We start from the raw sequence: 15,000 nt of genomic DNA, 5'->3' as shown, positions 1-15,000 counted from the left end.
TATGAAAATAAGGGTTGAACGTCCGCACACTTGCTCCCGTTTTTCTTTTTCTTTTATATTTCAAGTGAACATTTTCGAGCTACGTGCTCTTCACCATACTTCTACGAGTCTGATGAAGAGTGCATTGCTCGAAAACGTTCACTTGGGAAAAATAAAATAAAAGGAAAAACGGGAGCAAAAGCGGACATTTAACCTTTATTTTCATAGTCATCTCACCTTTTGTCCTGCACCTGCCTCTTGGATTTGTGCACCACTACCTCACGATGATGCAATATGTCATCAATTGCATATAATAACTCATTGACAATGAACTTTTACAAGATCTATTAACCGTTCTTACCGAACTATTGTTCTTATTATTACCCAATATTCAGCATTCACATATTACGTCTTAACTAACATTGCTGTATATCTGTCACGGTTTTCGAGAATAAATGGTAATGTAAGTGAATAAGCTCTGCCATTGCTGGATGTCTCAGAGCACTTTTCCAGTCTTTAATCACTGAAGGTATTATTCATTCTAGGAACTACTGCTGCTAATAATATTTCTGCAGTGATAGATAATTTATTGTATTTTCGAGTGAAAAGGGACTTAAACTCCACAATTCTTCCATGTTTCCTCCACTTGTCCTCATAGTTAAGCAAAATTGTGCAACATGGTGCTGCTGCATAATTTATCCACCAACTTTGCTGACAGGTTTGTTCTGTGCGCCTGCCCACGCCAAGGTTACCACTTTGCCGCGTCTCGCTCGGTCGGTTAGTTTTAAACCATCAGCCAGTCAACACTGACAGGAAAGTCTGACAGTGCAGAATGTCTGCCGTCCCTACAGCACCGCAGCCAGTTTAAGATGGTCAGCGGCCCCTTGGCTACAGGCTGCGGTAGGCCCCCATAGAAGGCAACATTTCTGACAAAATTACATAAACATAATATGTCTTGCTATTAACAAGAGATACATTTCTCAATACCGCATCTGCAATTAAGCAGAAATGTTTCCCCCTCCTTTGAGTAATCGGGGGGCCCCTAGTAAGTGGGGGGCCCTAGGCTGCAGCCATATCTAGCCTGTGCATTAATCCGGCCCTGCCTGTGTGAAAGCTTCAGTCTTCCCCATCCCTCTCTCCTACAGTAGCTTGTTTTCATTCCACCCCCCTTCTCTGTCTCTCAGGTTGCTATTTTTAACAGCAGTGGGTGGCAGTGAATCGTCCCACTGGTGGGGGCGAGAGATAGAGAGATAGAGAGAGAGAGAGAGAGAGAGAGAGAGAGAGAGAGAGAGAGAGAGAGAGAGAGAGAGAGAGAGAGAGAGAGAGAGAGGTAAAGAGAAAGAGAGAGAGAGGTAAAGAGAAAGAGAGAGAGAGAGAGAGAGAGAGAGAGAGAGAGAGAGAGAGAGAGAGAGAGAGAGAGAGAGAGAGAGAGAGAGCGAGAGAGAGAGAGAGCGAGAGAGCGAGAGAGCGAGAGAGAGAGAGAGAGAGAGAGAGAGAGAGAGAGGTGAAGAGAAAGAGAGCCTGTGGCTGCAGGGGGTGCGGTGGTGCGGTGCCAATCAGCAGTGTGTCCTGAACACGAGTGTCTGACAGGAAGCTATGGTTAATCGATGCCAAGACCGACAAGCATAAACTGGCTAAGCACTGAACTGTGGCCCTGGGCTGTCAGCACACAGGGCTGGAGGTGGGGAGGGAAGTTGAATGGGGGCAGTGTGTGTGTGTGTGTGTGTGTGTGTGTGTGTGTGTGTGTGTGTGTGTGTGTGTGTGTGTGTGTGTGTGTGTGTGTGTGTGTGTTGGGGTGTGAGAATGGGCTGGAGACAGACAAGGCACCCCAGGGGGGCAATGGTGGCAGCCTCACCACCTCACGCTTGGATGACAACACAGACAGAGAGATATTTGCCCACACACACAGACAGACACAGACACACAGACAGGCACAGACACACAAAGACACACAAAGACACAGACACAGACACAGAGACACATACACACAGACGCACACACACACACACAACGACACTCACACACTAAGACACACATACACAATAACACACACACACAGACAAGCATAGACACACACAGACAGACAGATACACACACACACAGACAGACAGATACACACACACGCAGACAGACAGATACACACACACACACACACACACGCACACACACACACACACACACACACACACACACACACACACACACAAGACACACACACACAAGACACACACACTGTCACACACACCCCACAGCATGTAGAGCACTTTGTTTACACTAACTGTTGATGTTCCATGGATGACATTTTCTTCCTGTATTAATAGCTAGTGTCTGGAACCCGAAGGCTAACCCAAGCAAGCAAACCGGAAAACAATGAGGAAACGCCATTCCCACAGAGAAGGGGAGAGCAAACGGTGGCAGTGGACTGTGAAATGTTTTTCAGCGTTGTTGAATGCAACTTTGATAACCTAACCACCAGAGACTGGCAATATTAAACAAATATCACCAAGGACCCTGTCATGTCCACGGGCGACACTATTTCAAAAAGTGGTTGTGTGTGTGTGTACGTGTGTACGTGTGTGTGTGTGTGTGTGTGTGTGTGTGTGTGTGTGTGTGTGTGTGTGTACGTGTGTACGTGTGTGTACGTGTGTGTGTACGTGTGTGTGTGTGTGTGTGTGTGTGTGTGTGTGTGTAGAATTGTTCTCGGTTTCACATACAGTATATCACGCCATTTCAATGTTTGTCTGGGTCTATGTAGTTTTGATGTGTTTTTTATTAGTCCATAAACAAGACCGAGTAAATATTTATTTGTGCGTCTGTGTTTGGGGACCGCATTATCATTTTTACTGTGCTTTCGAATCTTCTTTTAATGGCGTCATATAGCATTCTCCCTCAAACCACAAAGGAGGACAAAATCATTTTTCCTTCTTTCCCATCTTTTCGTCTGATTCTCTCCCTCTCCCCCTCTCCTTCTTTCACATAACTGTCTAGTTTACATGCATTGTTGAAATTGTGCCAAGCAATGTTTCCCTCAAAGAGCAATGAGAACAAAACTATATCTTTGGATTCACATCTTTCTTTTGATATTCTCCCTCGCTCTCTTGGCCCTTCTTTCGCTCTGGAACTCTCTCCATCACTTCCTTCACCCGTGATCCACCCACAATCTCTTGCTTCATTTCGACCACTGCTTCACTCCCTCTCCATCAATTCATTCCGACTTCTCCATCTCACCTTTCCTCCGTCTCTTTGTCATTCGTCCTCTCCATGTCTCACCCTTATTTCTCATTTTCCATCTCTATTCTATCCGTCTCCGTCATTCGGGAAGTATATCAGTGTCTGCACGTTGCGTTTGCCCAGCTGAAGTCTAGCCTCTCTCCTTCTCCATCTCCTCTTCTCTCCCCCTCCCAACTACCATATCTTTCCCTCCCTCCCTCTATTCTCGTTCCATCATTTTATTCCCTCTCTACTTCTCAATATCCCTCACAACATCTCCTTCTCCCTCCATCTTTCCACCTCCAAACAGACTCCCCATCAGTTTTACAGACAGCTGATCTGTCGTTGGGGCATTATCAAGTCTGCACCTGGCACTTATCCAGATTCAGCTCCATCTCTCCCTCCTCCCTCTCCATGTCCATCTCTCCACAAATTCTCCAACCATTTCTCCATCCCCCCCCCATCCCATATCAGGTCATCGTCTGTCTCACATTCTAGGGCAGTCATGGGTAAGAGGACAGGGTGTCAGAAAGGTTGACGGTTCGACTCCCGACCTGCCAGGTTAGAGGGCGGAGTAAATAACCAGTATAGCACCATCCTCCACCCCCATCCTCCTCCATGACTGAGGTACCCCAAGCATGGTACCATCATCAATGCAATTTCATTGTGTGCAGGGTGCACTTGTGTGCTGTGGAGTGCTGTGTCACAATGACAATGGGCGATGGAGTTTCCCAGGTGGGCTTTTGCTTCCTCTATCGGCTTTCGGTTTCGCTTTCATTTACGATCGCTCCATGTCAATATTTCACTCACCGTCTGTCTCGCAGGCAGCGGAGCCGTCGTTGGGGCAGTAGCGCGTCTCCACCTTACGCTTCCCCAGCTGCAGCTCGTGCGGGTCGGCCAGCTGAGCCCTGCAGGTGTACCGCAGCCTCTGCTCCTGCCGCGCCCCGCCCTGCGTCACGTTCACCGGCATCCAGGGGGTCCACGGGGTGTTCCGTCGCACCTCCGGGCACGCGTCCAGGTTACACGCCTTATACTCCTGTAGTGGGGAGAGAGGAGTAGTACGGATGTTTTAGTAGCCCTTTCCTGTAGATGGGATGGCCGGCGATTTGTAACTTGTAACAACACCGCTATGACATTATCATGGGTCTTAACCCCTTAAGACACCGCCTATTATAAATAAGCTGTTACCAGAATGGCAATGACCAAGTCTTAATGTATTACAAAAAGGCCCTGTACACTGTCCTGTGTACCGTCATATCCCTCCGGATGTCTGGAATTTGAATTGCATTGTGGGTGCGAGCAGCTGCCACGAGTTTCGGCCCCAGACGAAAGAGGATGACGGGTTGCCAATGTTGAGTTTGTGGCCAAATTACCTATAGCCGTCGGTCAGCGTTAATTGCGGGGGATAATTAATGACAGCTGTCAAATATTCACAGTGTCCTATGACCTGTTCCACACGCCAGCCCTGGAGTTAATGGCATTGCACTTTACCATGCCGCGAGTACTGAAAGTAGAAGAAGAAAGTGACTCCGCTAGCGTCCATGCCATACTACTCTTATGAGCCGTCCTCTCTCTATCGTCTTTGGTCTCAGTTCCATATGGTTGTTTTTCCTTCATCCCCTCAGTGCATTTAATTTCGGATTTCAATTCACCTTCAATTCAATCTCCACTCTCGCCCTCCCTCCCTCCCTCCCTTTCCCTTTCTCCCTCGCTCTCCCTCTCTCTGCTTCCATCCATCATCTGTTTAGAGGGTGTCATGTCACCGCACCTGTTTGGCTTCCATGCACACGGCTGCCGTGACTCCTTTCCTCCTCTTCCGTCCTCCCTCTCCATCCCCTCTTCTCTCCACCTATCTTGCTTGCTGTCATTCCTCTTCTTGTCAGTGCACTCTCTCTATCCCTCCTTCTTCTCTCTCTCTCCCTCGCTCTCGCTCTCTCCTTTCTCCCTCCTCCACCCGCTCCATCCCTTCTCCTCCCCCCTTCCCTTGCTCTCCTCCCTTTCTCTCTCCTTTCCCTCCACCTTCTCTCATCCTCCCCTGCTTCCATTTGATGTATACGTATACTATGGACAGTGTGCTTCTATTGTATTCTCCTCAACTGTTTTGAAGCATCCGCGATTTGATCTGCAAGGATTCTTCAGCTCTAAATTTCTGGATTCGTACCTTAGCAACACTAAGAACAAGCACTGATAGGACGGCAGTTGCTTTTGACTGTCAATCAAAAGGATTCTGAAATGATTTCTCGTCATAGCCAACACTCACCTACCCTCTGTCCCTTTCCTCTCTCCTCATACCCACCATCCACACACTAACCTCCACTGCTCCCCTTCCCTTCCTCCCTCCTCATACCTACCACCTCCCTCCATACCTACGCCCATACCTACACGCTCTCTCTCTCCACCCACCCACCCGACTCTGCTCCCTCATCCTCCCTTCCTCTGCCTCTGCCTGGCGTTGCCCGCAGGAGCAGCATTTGCATATTATTCCCGTAGTGTTTAGCGTCCTCCTCCTCCTCCTCCTCCTCCTCCTCCTCCTCCTCTCCCTCAGCGGCTCAATGGGGCCAGAGAGGGCCTGCCAAACGAGAGACACTTCATTTGGAGTTTTAATAACCTTAATTAAAATCTACAGAGTGGAGTCCGGGTCATTAAGTGTAATGGAATGGCTGCTAAAAAAGCCGCGTTTGCCCATGAGAGAGCCTGCGTAAGGCCCCGGAGGGAAGGGGGTAGGGGAGGAGGGGAGGAGAGGGGGGATGAGAATAGCGGGGAGAGGGGAGGGAGGCGTTTTGGGTGGATGGAGGTCGACTTGGGTAAAGAGGATGGGGGGGTGGGGCAGCCATGACCAAGTGGTTAGGGAGGTGGTCTTGAGATCAGAGGGTTGCAGGCTCGAATCCCACCCTTACCTCCCCCTACACCTCTATCCATGGCTGAGGTGTCCTTGAGCAAGGCACCTAACCCTACCATTGCTCCAGGGACTGTAACCGTTACCCCATATTTAAATGACTGCAAGTCCCTTTGGATAAAAGTGTCAGCTAAGTGTAATAATGTAATGTAAAGTAACATGATTTGGTAACACTTGGCATCTACATAACGCGGTGTCATGTCATTCTGATGACAGATGACACTGTAGACTGTTGGGGGGGCATTAGTCCCTTTGATTTTTTACTACTAAGTGGGCATTGGCAGGCTTAGGTTGAGGTCAAGGGGGCGTAGGGAGGCTCAAGATGAGGTTCAGGGGGTTCTTTTTTCAAAAAAGGTTGAGAACCACTGGCGAAGATCGAAGGTGGATGTGGGACCTAGTTGGGGTGTGCACCTCTACATCTATAAGAGGCTAGGGGGTGTCCAGGGAATAGGAAAGAGAGCAAGGTTGGGAGGGGGTTGTGTGTGGTAGGGATGGTACCTGGGGTGAGAAGATCTCAGCTGACTTATGGTCCCTTTATTGCACTGTGAGAGTGGTAGGGGCAGAGGAGGAGCAGGATGGGAGGCTATCTCAGCTGTATTGCCGCCCTATTAGTGCGGTAGGAACCTGAACTAGCCACATGTCCCATCTCGATGAGTACAAAAAAACACAGAATAATGAGAAAGGGCTGCTTCTGCCATATAGCCTTTGCGCTGGACATTGGATTTTCGGGCAGAAGCTGATATATCATTTGTACAGCATGATGAATGGTCTTATTTTCTTTCTACTTATGGTAATCATGACTTTTTCCCATTTCCACCGTATTTTTTACGGCCCACCCTGAGATTTTATGCTTATCTCCTTATGTTGGTTTTGCATCAACGGTTATCCTACTAAAAAACAAGCTGATGCTTTGTGTTTTTGTGTTTTATATTGGATCTTGTTCAAAATACCTTAACTTTATGTTCCCTCATTATTATTCTGCTGGTTGCTCCTACTCTGTTTCTGTGTCTGTTGGTGCTTGTCTTAAGGGTATATGTGTGAATCCATATCATGCGGTGTATGGTGGTGTTTGAGTATGTTTTAAGTGTATGTGTGAATCCATATTTTGCTGCATTTGGTGTTTTTTCATAATGTGGAGTCCATATGTACCTCTGTGGATCCATATTTTGCTGCTTCTGGTAATGTTTAGCTCATGTCATACAGAGTGGTGATGTCGTTCTTGTTTCTATATTGCAGCCTACTTGTTGAGTATATGTGACAGCTTGTCAAAAATAAATGTCCTTTTTGGGACAATAGGTGCGATCGAGATGTCGTCAACGCATACATGCGCATGTAGACAGCAATGCACCCTGGATGAAAATGCTGCATGACGGTTAGATTTCCTGTCAAACTTCGAAATTTCGTCGATAGTGCGTTGACGAGGTGACATGTCACATGGTGTCAAACTATCGCGGGATGCATGCGACTGCAGTCAGATCTTGCAACCTCTGCAGTTGCTTATCCCCTTCAACGCTCGTCGGCGGACTGCCTCCGAGGTCACGCGCCCATGAACTGGTTGGTCAACAACTCACTCACGTGTGTATATGGGTCTTGTCTCACACCTCTACACAAGTTTGCGCAGGTCCCCACTTCAGCTCCTCCTCACTGCCTGTCCCCCCACTCCTCACACGTGGTGTGTTAGTAGAGCAAACCGGTGCGAGCTCATAGTCTCGTTCATATTTGTGGCCGACTGTAAATGCGCTGTATTTAATAACACCCATAACACCTCTCGCTCACGTGCCTTTCGCAACATCGACGCTCGCAACAAATTCGTACGCGCCTAATAACGCATACAAGCATCTGTAATCTCCTCACCAAATCACACACCATGGCAGTTGTTTGTTATTATTGGTTTGTTTCCCCACTCCATCTGTACTATCCCAGTATGTCATGGATTATAAGCCAGCGTTCATATTAGTACACGACAGTAGTCTCTAACTTAGCTCCCCTGACTGTGCCCTGGACTTTGTTATTACCGGTATTACTCTATGCTTTCCATCATTCTGTTCACTACTACACCAGTATGCAACATACTCTAAACCAGTATGCCACTAAACATGTTAGTACCATCAGTCTCGTCCTTACCAGGGCACAGCCAGGGCAGCTGTTGCCGTTCTCACAGGTCCTGACGCGGGAGTGGACCCCTCCCCCACACTCGGCACTGCACTTGGTCCAGGAGCCCCAGGAGGACCAGTAGACTGGCTGGGGACACGCCACCTTCTCATTGCAGAACCTGCGCCAGGAGAAGACACATATAAATGAACCACTGAGATGTAATCAAGGTCATTCTACACAGCCCGGGGCCAAGATGTTTGAGCTTGAGCCCAGGTGAATGACCACTTTGGCCAAAAAACACCTGACGGTATTTACATATAAGGCATCAGAGACCTTCCCATTGTAGGACCTGGCACAATGCTAAGATGCAAATTGGAAGACACACGTACACTGATCATTTTACTTCAGTTTTAACAGGGTGTGGAGTACGACATAAAGCATAGGCACAGCTTGGCAATGGACATCGTCATAGCATGCTGAAGATGGGTGCCCAGCCTGAATTGTTTGTTGCCGACTTAACACGTAGAGTGGTATTCCTTGACTTCAAACAAAAGCAGGGGTGTTACTCACGGGCTCAGACAGTAACAAAAAACCTTGCCATACATTTTATCCATTCAGTTCTGAATCAACCTACTCTTTTAAATCTAATGTAATACGAACAGCACATAAGCATTCAAGAGTTAAGGTAGAGCAGTTACTCAGGGAAGTCAGTTGTGACACCGTTTTTATTTCCAAATTGGGTTTCAGACACCTCTGTCCAAAGGAATCAAATAAATGTTTACTTAGGTATTATCTACGCAATACAAGCAGACTATGCTAGGCATGAAGAGAACATATTTATTGACATTGTTGAATTGATTTATTGTACAATTTACTGTATGTCTGCATCTAATGTAGGGTTTCAATCTTTGGTCAAAGGACATCAGAGATGTGCATACACCTCAGAGACCTTCCACAAAACATCCGCAAGGCTGTCCAAACCGCAGGAGCTAACTGACAGATAAACGAGAACTCATAAAAGCTATACAATCCATCATACACAATATAAGCCCCATAAAAGTAAAATAACATGATACCCACCACAAATACACAACACGGAAATTCAAAACCGTTACTGAAAAGCATGGTAACACACCACATAAAACCATCAGCACCCATAAAATCAGGTGTGAGTGAGCAGCGCTGAGCCGAAGTGGCAGGCATCCAAGAGAGAACTGATTGACGGGCGGTCGTACTGCGTGCGTCCCTCACCTCTGTTCCCGGGCTTGTCCGACACACACCCTCCCTCCGTGCCGGGGCGCGGGGTTGTTGCAGGACCTCTGGCGCACCTCGAAGCCGATCTCACACGTGGTGCTGCACTGACCCCAGGACGACCACGGAGTCCAACCGCCATTTCTGTAAGACAGAGCATTAAAGCACAGCATTTACCAACAAGCTGAAACTAACTATACAAAACACTTTGTCTCCATTCACTTAATCATTGTCAATTAACAATTGTGATTAGTAATGATCTGATTACAGATTAATTTCCTACCCCAATTAAGGGTATATTTAATCAAATAGGCAATCATACCTGTTAATTGGCTGTGATCAAGCAGATGATGGCCAGACTAACTGTTGTTTGATGTTATTGCTTTCATTAGTTATTTCATCATTTTTTTCTTTAAGCTCTATGTATTCCACCCCATGTACTGAACTTAAAAAGTTCAGTCTATGCCATTCCATTTCATCTCCAGTACCCAGCCCAGTCAACTGAGGACCATGTTGATTTGACTTTCCATCGCTCAGACCAAATCATGATAAAAATCAATATTAGTCTATATATGAAACTACACAGCATCAACATCAATTTCAGCCATATCATCTGTTATAGTCTATCCAGCCGCACTCGCTGACACCATACTGTAGGCATCAACTCGAGGCACTTTCAGCGACGCCAACCCCGCTTTGGATTTATTCTTCACCCGGCATGCAAAAAGCGAGCTGGCGTTTGGCGGTGGTGGTGACGCCATGTGTCAAAAAGTCTGCGCCAATTTGTCACCGGCCTGCCGCGAAAAAGGGGGAGCCGCCTGCCACCACGCTCGCCCTGCCGGCGTGGAGGGTTTGACGTGGCGATATGTTCCCTCAATTTGCTTGAGTGCTTTCTCCTCCAGTAGCACACCTCTCATGATTTAATTGCCACTTCGGCCGACAACACAATCCAATTTTGCCACGTTTGGATTTAATCTTGCATGCGCTCACAGCAAAAAGCCTTTATATTTTTCTTTCTTTCGTTCTTTCTTTCATTCTTTCTTTCTTTGAGCCGCACAAAGTCGAGCAAGTTATGATAAATTGGCTGTTTTTTGTGCTAGGTTCCTTACAAACAGAGGGGGAAAAAAAGAGAAACCTTTAATGATTAAGCACTTTGCTTCTTGTCGGTGTGCACCGGGTCCTATGAATAATAAGACGGCGTGCAGACTTGTTCAAGCCTTTGATGACGGCCTAGTGAAATGCCACAACAACATCCGGCCTGTTTAAAGATAATGACATGGAAGGTTTGATATGTCTGACAGGCGTGTCTGCCAGCGCACGTCTCTGTTGGTGGGGAGATGACAGGAGACTTGGGCTTCTAACTAGCTATGTTCCTCAGGAGTATAAACATCTATACACATACTGTATGTTTAAGATGGAAGCTCTGTGGACCTGCAATATTTCTGACAGGTGAACTGAACTCTAGCAGGAGACTTGGAACTAGTGGCATTTCTTGTGATACTTAATAGTGATGTGAGTTGGACTCCGACAGGACACTTGAGCTTCAAAATACCAACTTGTCTGGTGAGACTCAACATATGAACTTCCCAATATACTGTAGCTGCTGTGGATAGCTGGATATGTACACTATGACCAAAAGGGGGGATTTGAACTCCAACCACAGTCAGAGACTTTGACTAGCGATGTTTCTTGTTAGACTCCAACAAAAGACTTGAACGAGCAACTAGAATAGCGATTAGTCTATCAAGAGACTAAACATCTCAAACACATGCTGGCGGCTTTGTGTATACCTGGACCATTAGGATGTTCGATGTAGGGGCATTGGCAGTTTTTGCTCCCTACAGCTAGTATTAATAAATCATCATCAACTTTGTGAGCAACATGTCTGGGCAATGATAGTATGACATGTTGTTTCGACAGTTAATGACTGGAACACTTTTATCACTAGAACTTGGATCAGCAGCAGAACATTTTCTAACCATTTCATAAAAAAAAAATTGGAGCCGATAATGTTGTTTGGCAGCGTTTCTGAAACATTTGCCCTATGTATAATTACCTTTAGATCGAGCCACACAAGACAGCCCATAGATTAAAGTATTTAAGTCTCTGTACCTGGAGCAGTTGGACACCTCGATGGTGGGTCCTTGACAGTTCTTGCCCCCGCAGCGGGGAGGCGGGCTGTCACACATGCGGGATCGGCACAGGCAGGCGCTGGAACCTTCGCCATCGTTATGGTTACAGGGTTGCCATGGTGCCCAGGGCCCAAACATTCCATTGGTGGTCTGGTTCTGCAGCTGTTAGAGAAAGGGACAGTACATGTAATGTCATTGCATTGGAGGGCTAGCACACCTCAAGAATCACTCGTGTGTGCCCAATCATCAAGTGAGCACACAACACCTGTCTCACACACACACACACACACCAACAATGTGCTGTCTGACAAGACAGTATGACAAGCTGTCCCATGTGGCCCCTGACAGATCATTAAACTGTGGAGGAGCAGTCCCTCGACACTCAGACGTAAGACAGGCCACAGAGAGAGAGAGTAGAGAGAGACTACTCTATAGGAACAATTCAGACTGGCAGTCAAGCCTAGCATCCATCCATACAAGAATGGTGAGCCAACAGCAACAAAAACATACAAAGAAGGTAAGGAAATAACTGAAGGGATGTGTTGATGGAGATTACAGTACAAGCAGTGATGTTCAGGGTCCACCTGCTCAAATTACATTTTAAATGACTTTTACTTTTACTCAAGTCGACTTTCGAATGAATACGATTATTTTTACTTGAGTAGGATTAAAGCTAAGTACAGATACTTTGACTTCATTACAATGTTTCAGTACTGTTTTTCCATCGCTGACAAAAACGTACACAGAATGTCGTTGTATATTGTATATAATATGAAATTGTGGTGCTTTTATATGCAAACCAAGTAATGTGGTATTGCAGTCTTAGTAGTAATTGGTGTTTCTTATTTATTCATTTTCAATGGAGTTTTAGTTGCCACAACGCCACTCATGCCATTTTAACATCTGCTGCCATCCAACATCAAGGACCACAATGGAAATAAGCCCTTGGGCTTTATTGTGTAATCCTGACTCTCTGTTGTTTTCTTTTAGTGAAGTATGTGGTGTGGTTTGCTTGAAACTAAATCATGTATTTGCTTTTATTCAAGAACTGAGACTGTCAAATAAAGTCAATCAATCAAGAAGGGGTAAGGAAATGACTGAAAGGGCGGGTTTATGTGAGCTCAAAGGGCAGGCAGTGATGCTCTGGTTCCACTTGCTCAAATGACATTTTAAATGACTTCACTTTTTTACCTTTACTCCAGCAGATTTTCAAATGGGTACTTTTATTTTTCACTTGAGCAAGATTAAAGCTAAGTACAGATACTTTTCCATTATTTATTTCAGCACTTGTTCCAGAATGAAATGAGTGAAAGGGCGGGTTGCTGGATCTTACAGGGCAGGCGGTGATGTTCTGGGTCCACTTGCTCATGTCAGAGCTGTCCTCAATGGTGGTGCAGCTCCTCTGCTTCTGATCCCAGCCACAGTAGGGGTCCCTGGCATCCAGACACGCCCTGCGAGAGGACGGGAAGATGGAGAGAGGAGAGGGGAAGGAGGAGGGGAGGGAAAAAGAAAATCAGAACATAAATTTGACTGAAATCCCAGCTCTGCACCATAAACGACCCCCTTGCGACTCCCTTGATGTTTGTTTAAGCCAAATCCACACAAATGCTGTACACACAGAATCAGATGTACACACAAAAAAAAGATGTGAGTGCACACATTGCTGCCTGCCTTGGGCTTACCCAAACCTTGTGATCCTAAACTACAAAGCCGTTAGGGAGGAGAGGTAAACAAATCAGCATGTAATCCCCCCCTCTCTAACCCCACCCCTTACAAATAAACGCACACACACACACACACACACACACGCACGCATGCACACAAGCACGCACGTACAGTACGTGCAAGCGCACAAGTACATAAGCACACACACACACATGCACACGTGCACGCACATGCGCACACACACACAAGGTGCCAATCCCACCACTTCCTATTCTACATCCCCCTCCACACCCACCACACCCCTGGTTCCCTGTGTTCACCCACAAAACAGCATGACGAAACGCTGATTAAATATTTGTAAGCTACGGGGTTAAAAAAACAACAACAGCACAGTAGCCTAATGAGCAGTGATTAAATGCAAAGCGGCTAATGAAGCTACTGTAAGCCACACGGGGGCATGCTGAGCAGGGGAGGTCCTGAGAATAGTGGAGGCGGAGTGGTACGTCTGTACCCCCCACCAGCCGCTTTACCCAAGTGGCACCACTGCCCCTTTCAACCAGAGAGAGAGAGAGAGAGAGAGAGAGAGAGAGAGAGAGAGAGAGAGAGAGAGAGAGAGAGAGAGAGAGAGAGAGAGAGAGAGAGAGAGAGAGAGAGAGAAAATAGTGGGGGAGGAGTGGTACTTCTGTACTCCTCCCTCCTTCCCAAGTGGCATCACTGCCCCCTTCAACCCATCCCAGATTCAAACGGTGCACGAGAGACAGAGAGCATACACACAATTTGTTAAACCCCTTAATCACATTGTAGTGTATTCCGATTCAGAAAGTAAAAGACATACGAGAAGAGACACGAGTGAAAAAGAGAGAGAGAGAAAAAAAGAGAGACAGACAGACAGAAAAAGACAGACAGACAGACAGACCAAGACAAACATGGCAGTCTAATTTCTGACTCAGACTTGGGCAGTGCGTTTGTTTGTGGCCAGGCTGTGTAGCCGTCTAGCTTTGAGGTTATGGAAGCACGGCCGATGTTGATACAGCCACCCAAACTCTGGGCCAAGAGGATCAGCTTTTTAGCGGGGGGTTAAAGACAGCGCAGGTCAAATTGGGAGGAGATGGCATCGTTATTAGAGACTTCAGTTTAGAGGCTATTGTTGGCCATTGTTTCAGCTTCCGTCATGGTCGAGAGCAATTATTTTTAATGAGAAGACAACTATGTTCTATGTTTTCCCAATTCAAGGCGATGTAACAGTAGATTTTGGCATGAGCTTCTGTGTGTCGTAGAGACAGAAAAGTCTGATTCTTAGTTTAGGCATGACTGGCAGGCAGGGTCGCTGACAGGTTTTGGCGGGGACCAGGACAAAGTCATTTGAAAGCCCCCCCCCCCCCCCCCCCCCCCCCCCCCCCGCCCCCCCCCCCCCCCCCCCCCCCCCCCCCCCCGCCCCCCCCCCCCCCCCCCCCCCTCCCCCCCAGCCCAATTCATACAATGTAATGAGGATTCAATTCTGGGGCCCCTCTCTCCCTGGGCCTGGGACAACTGTCCCCTTTGTACCACCACCCTGCCGGCTCCCCTGGTGGCAGGCACCAGAGACTGTGACAGACAGCACCCAGAGACCCTGTAGTCCATCTGTGCATTCAACAGCCTCTGGCACATGATTGACACCTCGCCGGAGTTAACTGTCAAACAGCACGTCAACAAGACCCTGGCTGGCAGCTTCAAGGCAGACTGCGACAACACCTCCACCCTACTCTCTCCCCCCACAAAATACCATATAAATAA

General features: G+C 47.1%; 1 protein-coding gene across 5 annotated transcripts in view; it reads right to left on the bottom strand.

Moving 5' to 3' along the window:
- The window catches only part of sema5ba (sema domain, seven thrombospondin repeats (type 1 and type 1-like), transmembrane domain (TM) and short cytoplasmic domain, (semaphorin) 5Ba), a 240,864-nt gene that overhangs the window by 26,022 nt on the left and 199,842 nt on the right, over window positions 1–15,000 (bottom strand). For all 5 annotated transcript variants that reach the window (XM_063214197.1, XM_063214201.1, XM_063214198.1 and 2 more), the window contains exons 14-18: window positions 12,896–13,013; window positions 11,543–11,724; window positions 9,431–9,574; window positions 8,210–8,357; window positions 4,000–4,225 (exon numbers count right to left, since the gene is read on the bottom strand). In XM_063214197.1, coding sequence (XP_063070267.1) covers window positions 4,000–4,225; window positions 8,210–8,357; window positions 9,431–9,574; window positions 11,543–11,724; window positions 12,896–13,013 — 818 coding nt within the window. The remainder of the gene's footprint in view (window positions 1–3,999; window positions 4,226–8,209; window positions 8,358–9,430; window positions 9,575–11,542; window positions 11,725–12,895; window positions 13,014–15,000) is intronic.

The sequence above is a fragment of the Engraulis encrasicolus genome, chromosome 13, assembly GCF_034702125.1.
Source record: "Engraulis encrasicolus isolate BLACKSEA-1 chromosome 13, IST_EnEncr_1.0, whole genome shotgun sequence".
NCBI classification, from domain to species: Eukaryota; Metazoa; Chordata; class Actinopteri; order Clupeiformes; family Engraulidae; genus Engraulis; species Engraulis encrasicolus.
Note: the sequence above shows the minus strand (reverse complement) of the source record. Positions and strands in the feature narration are given on the sequence as shown.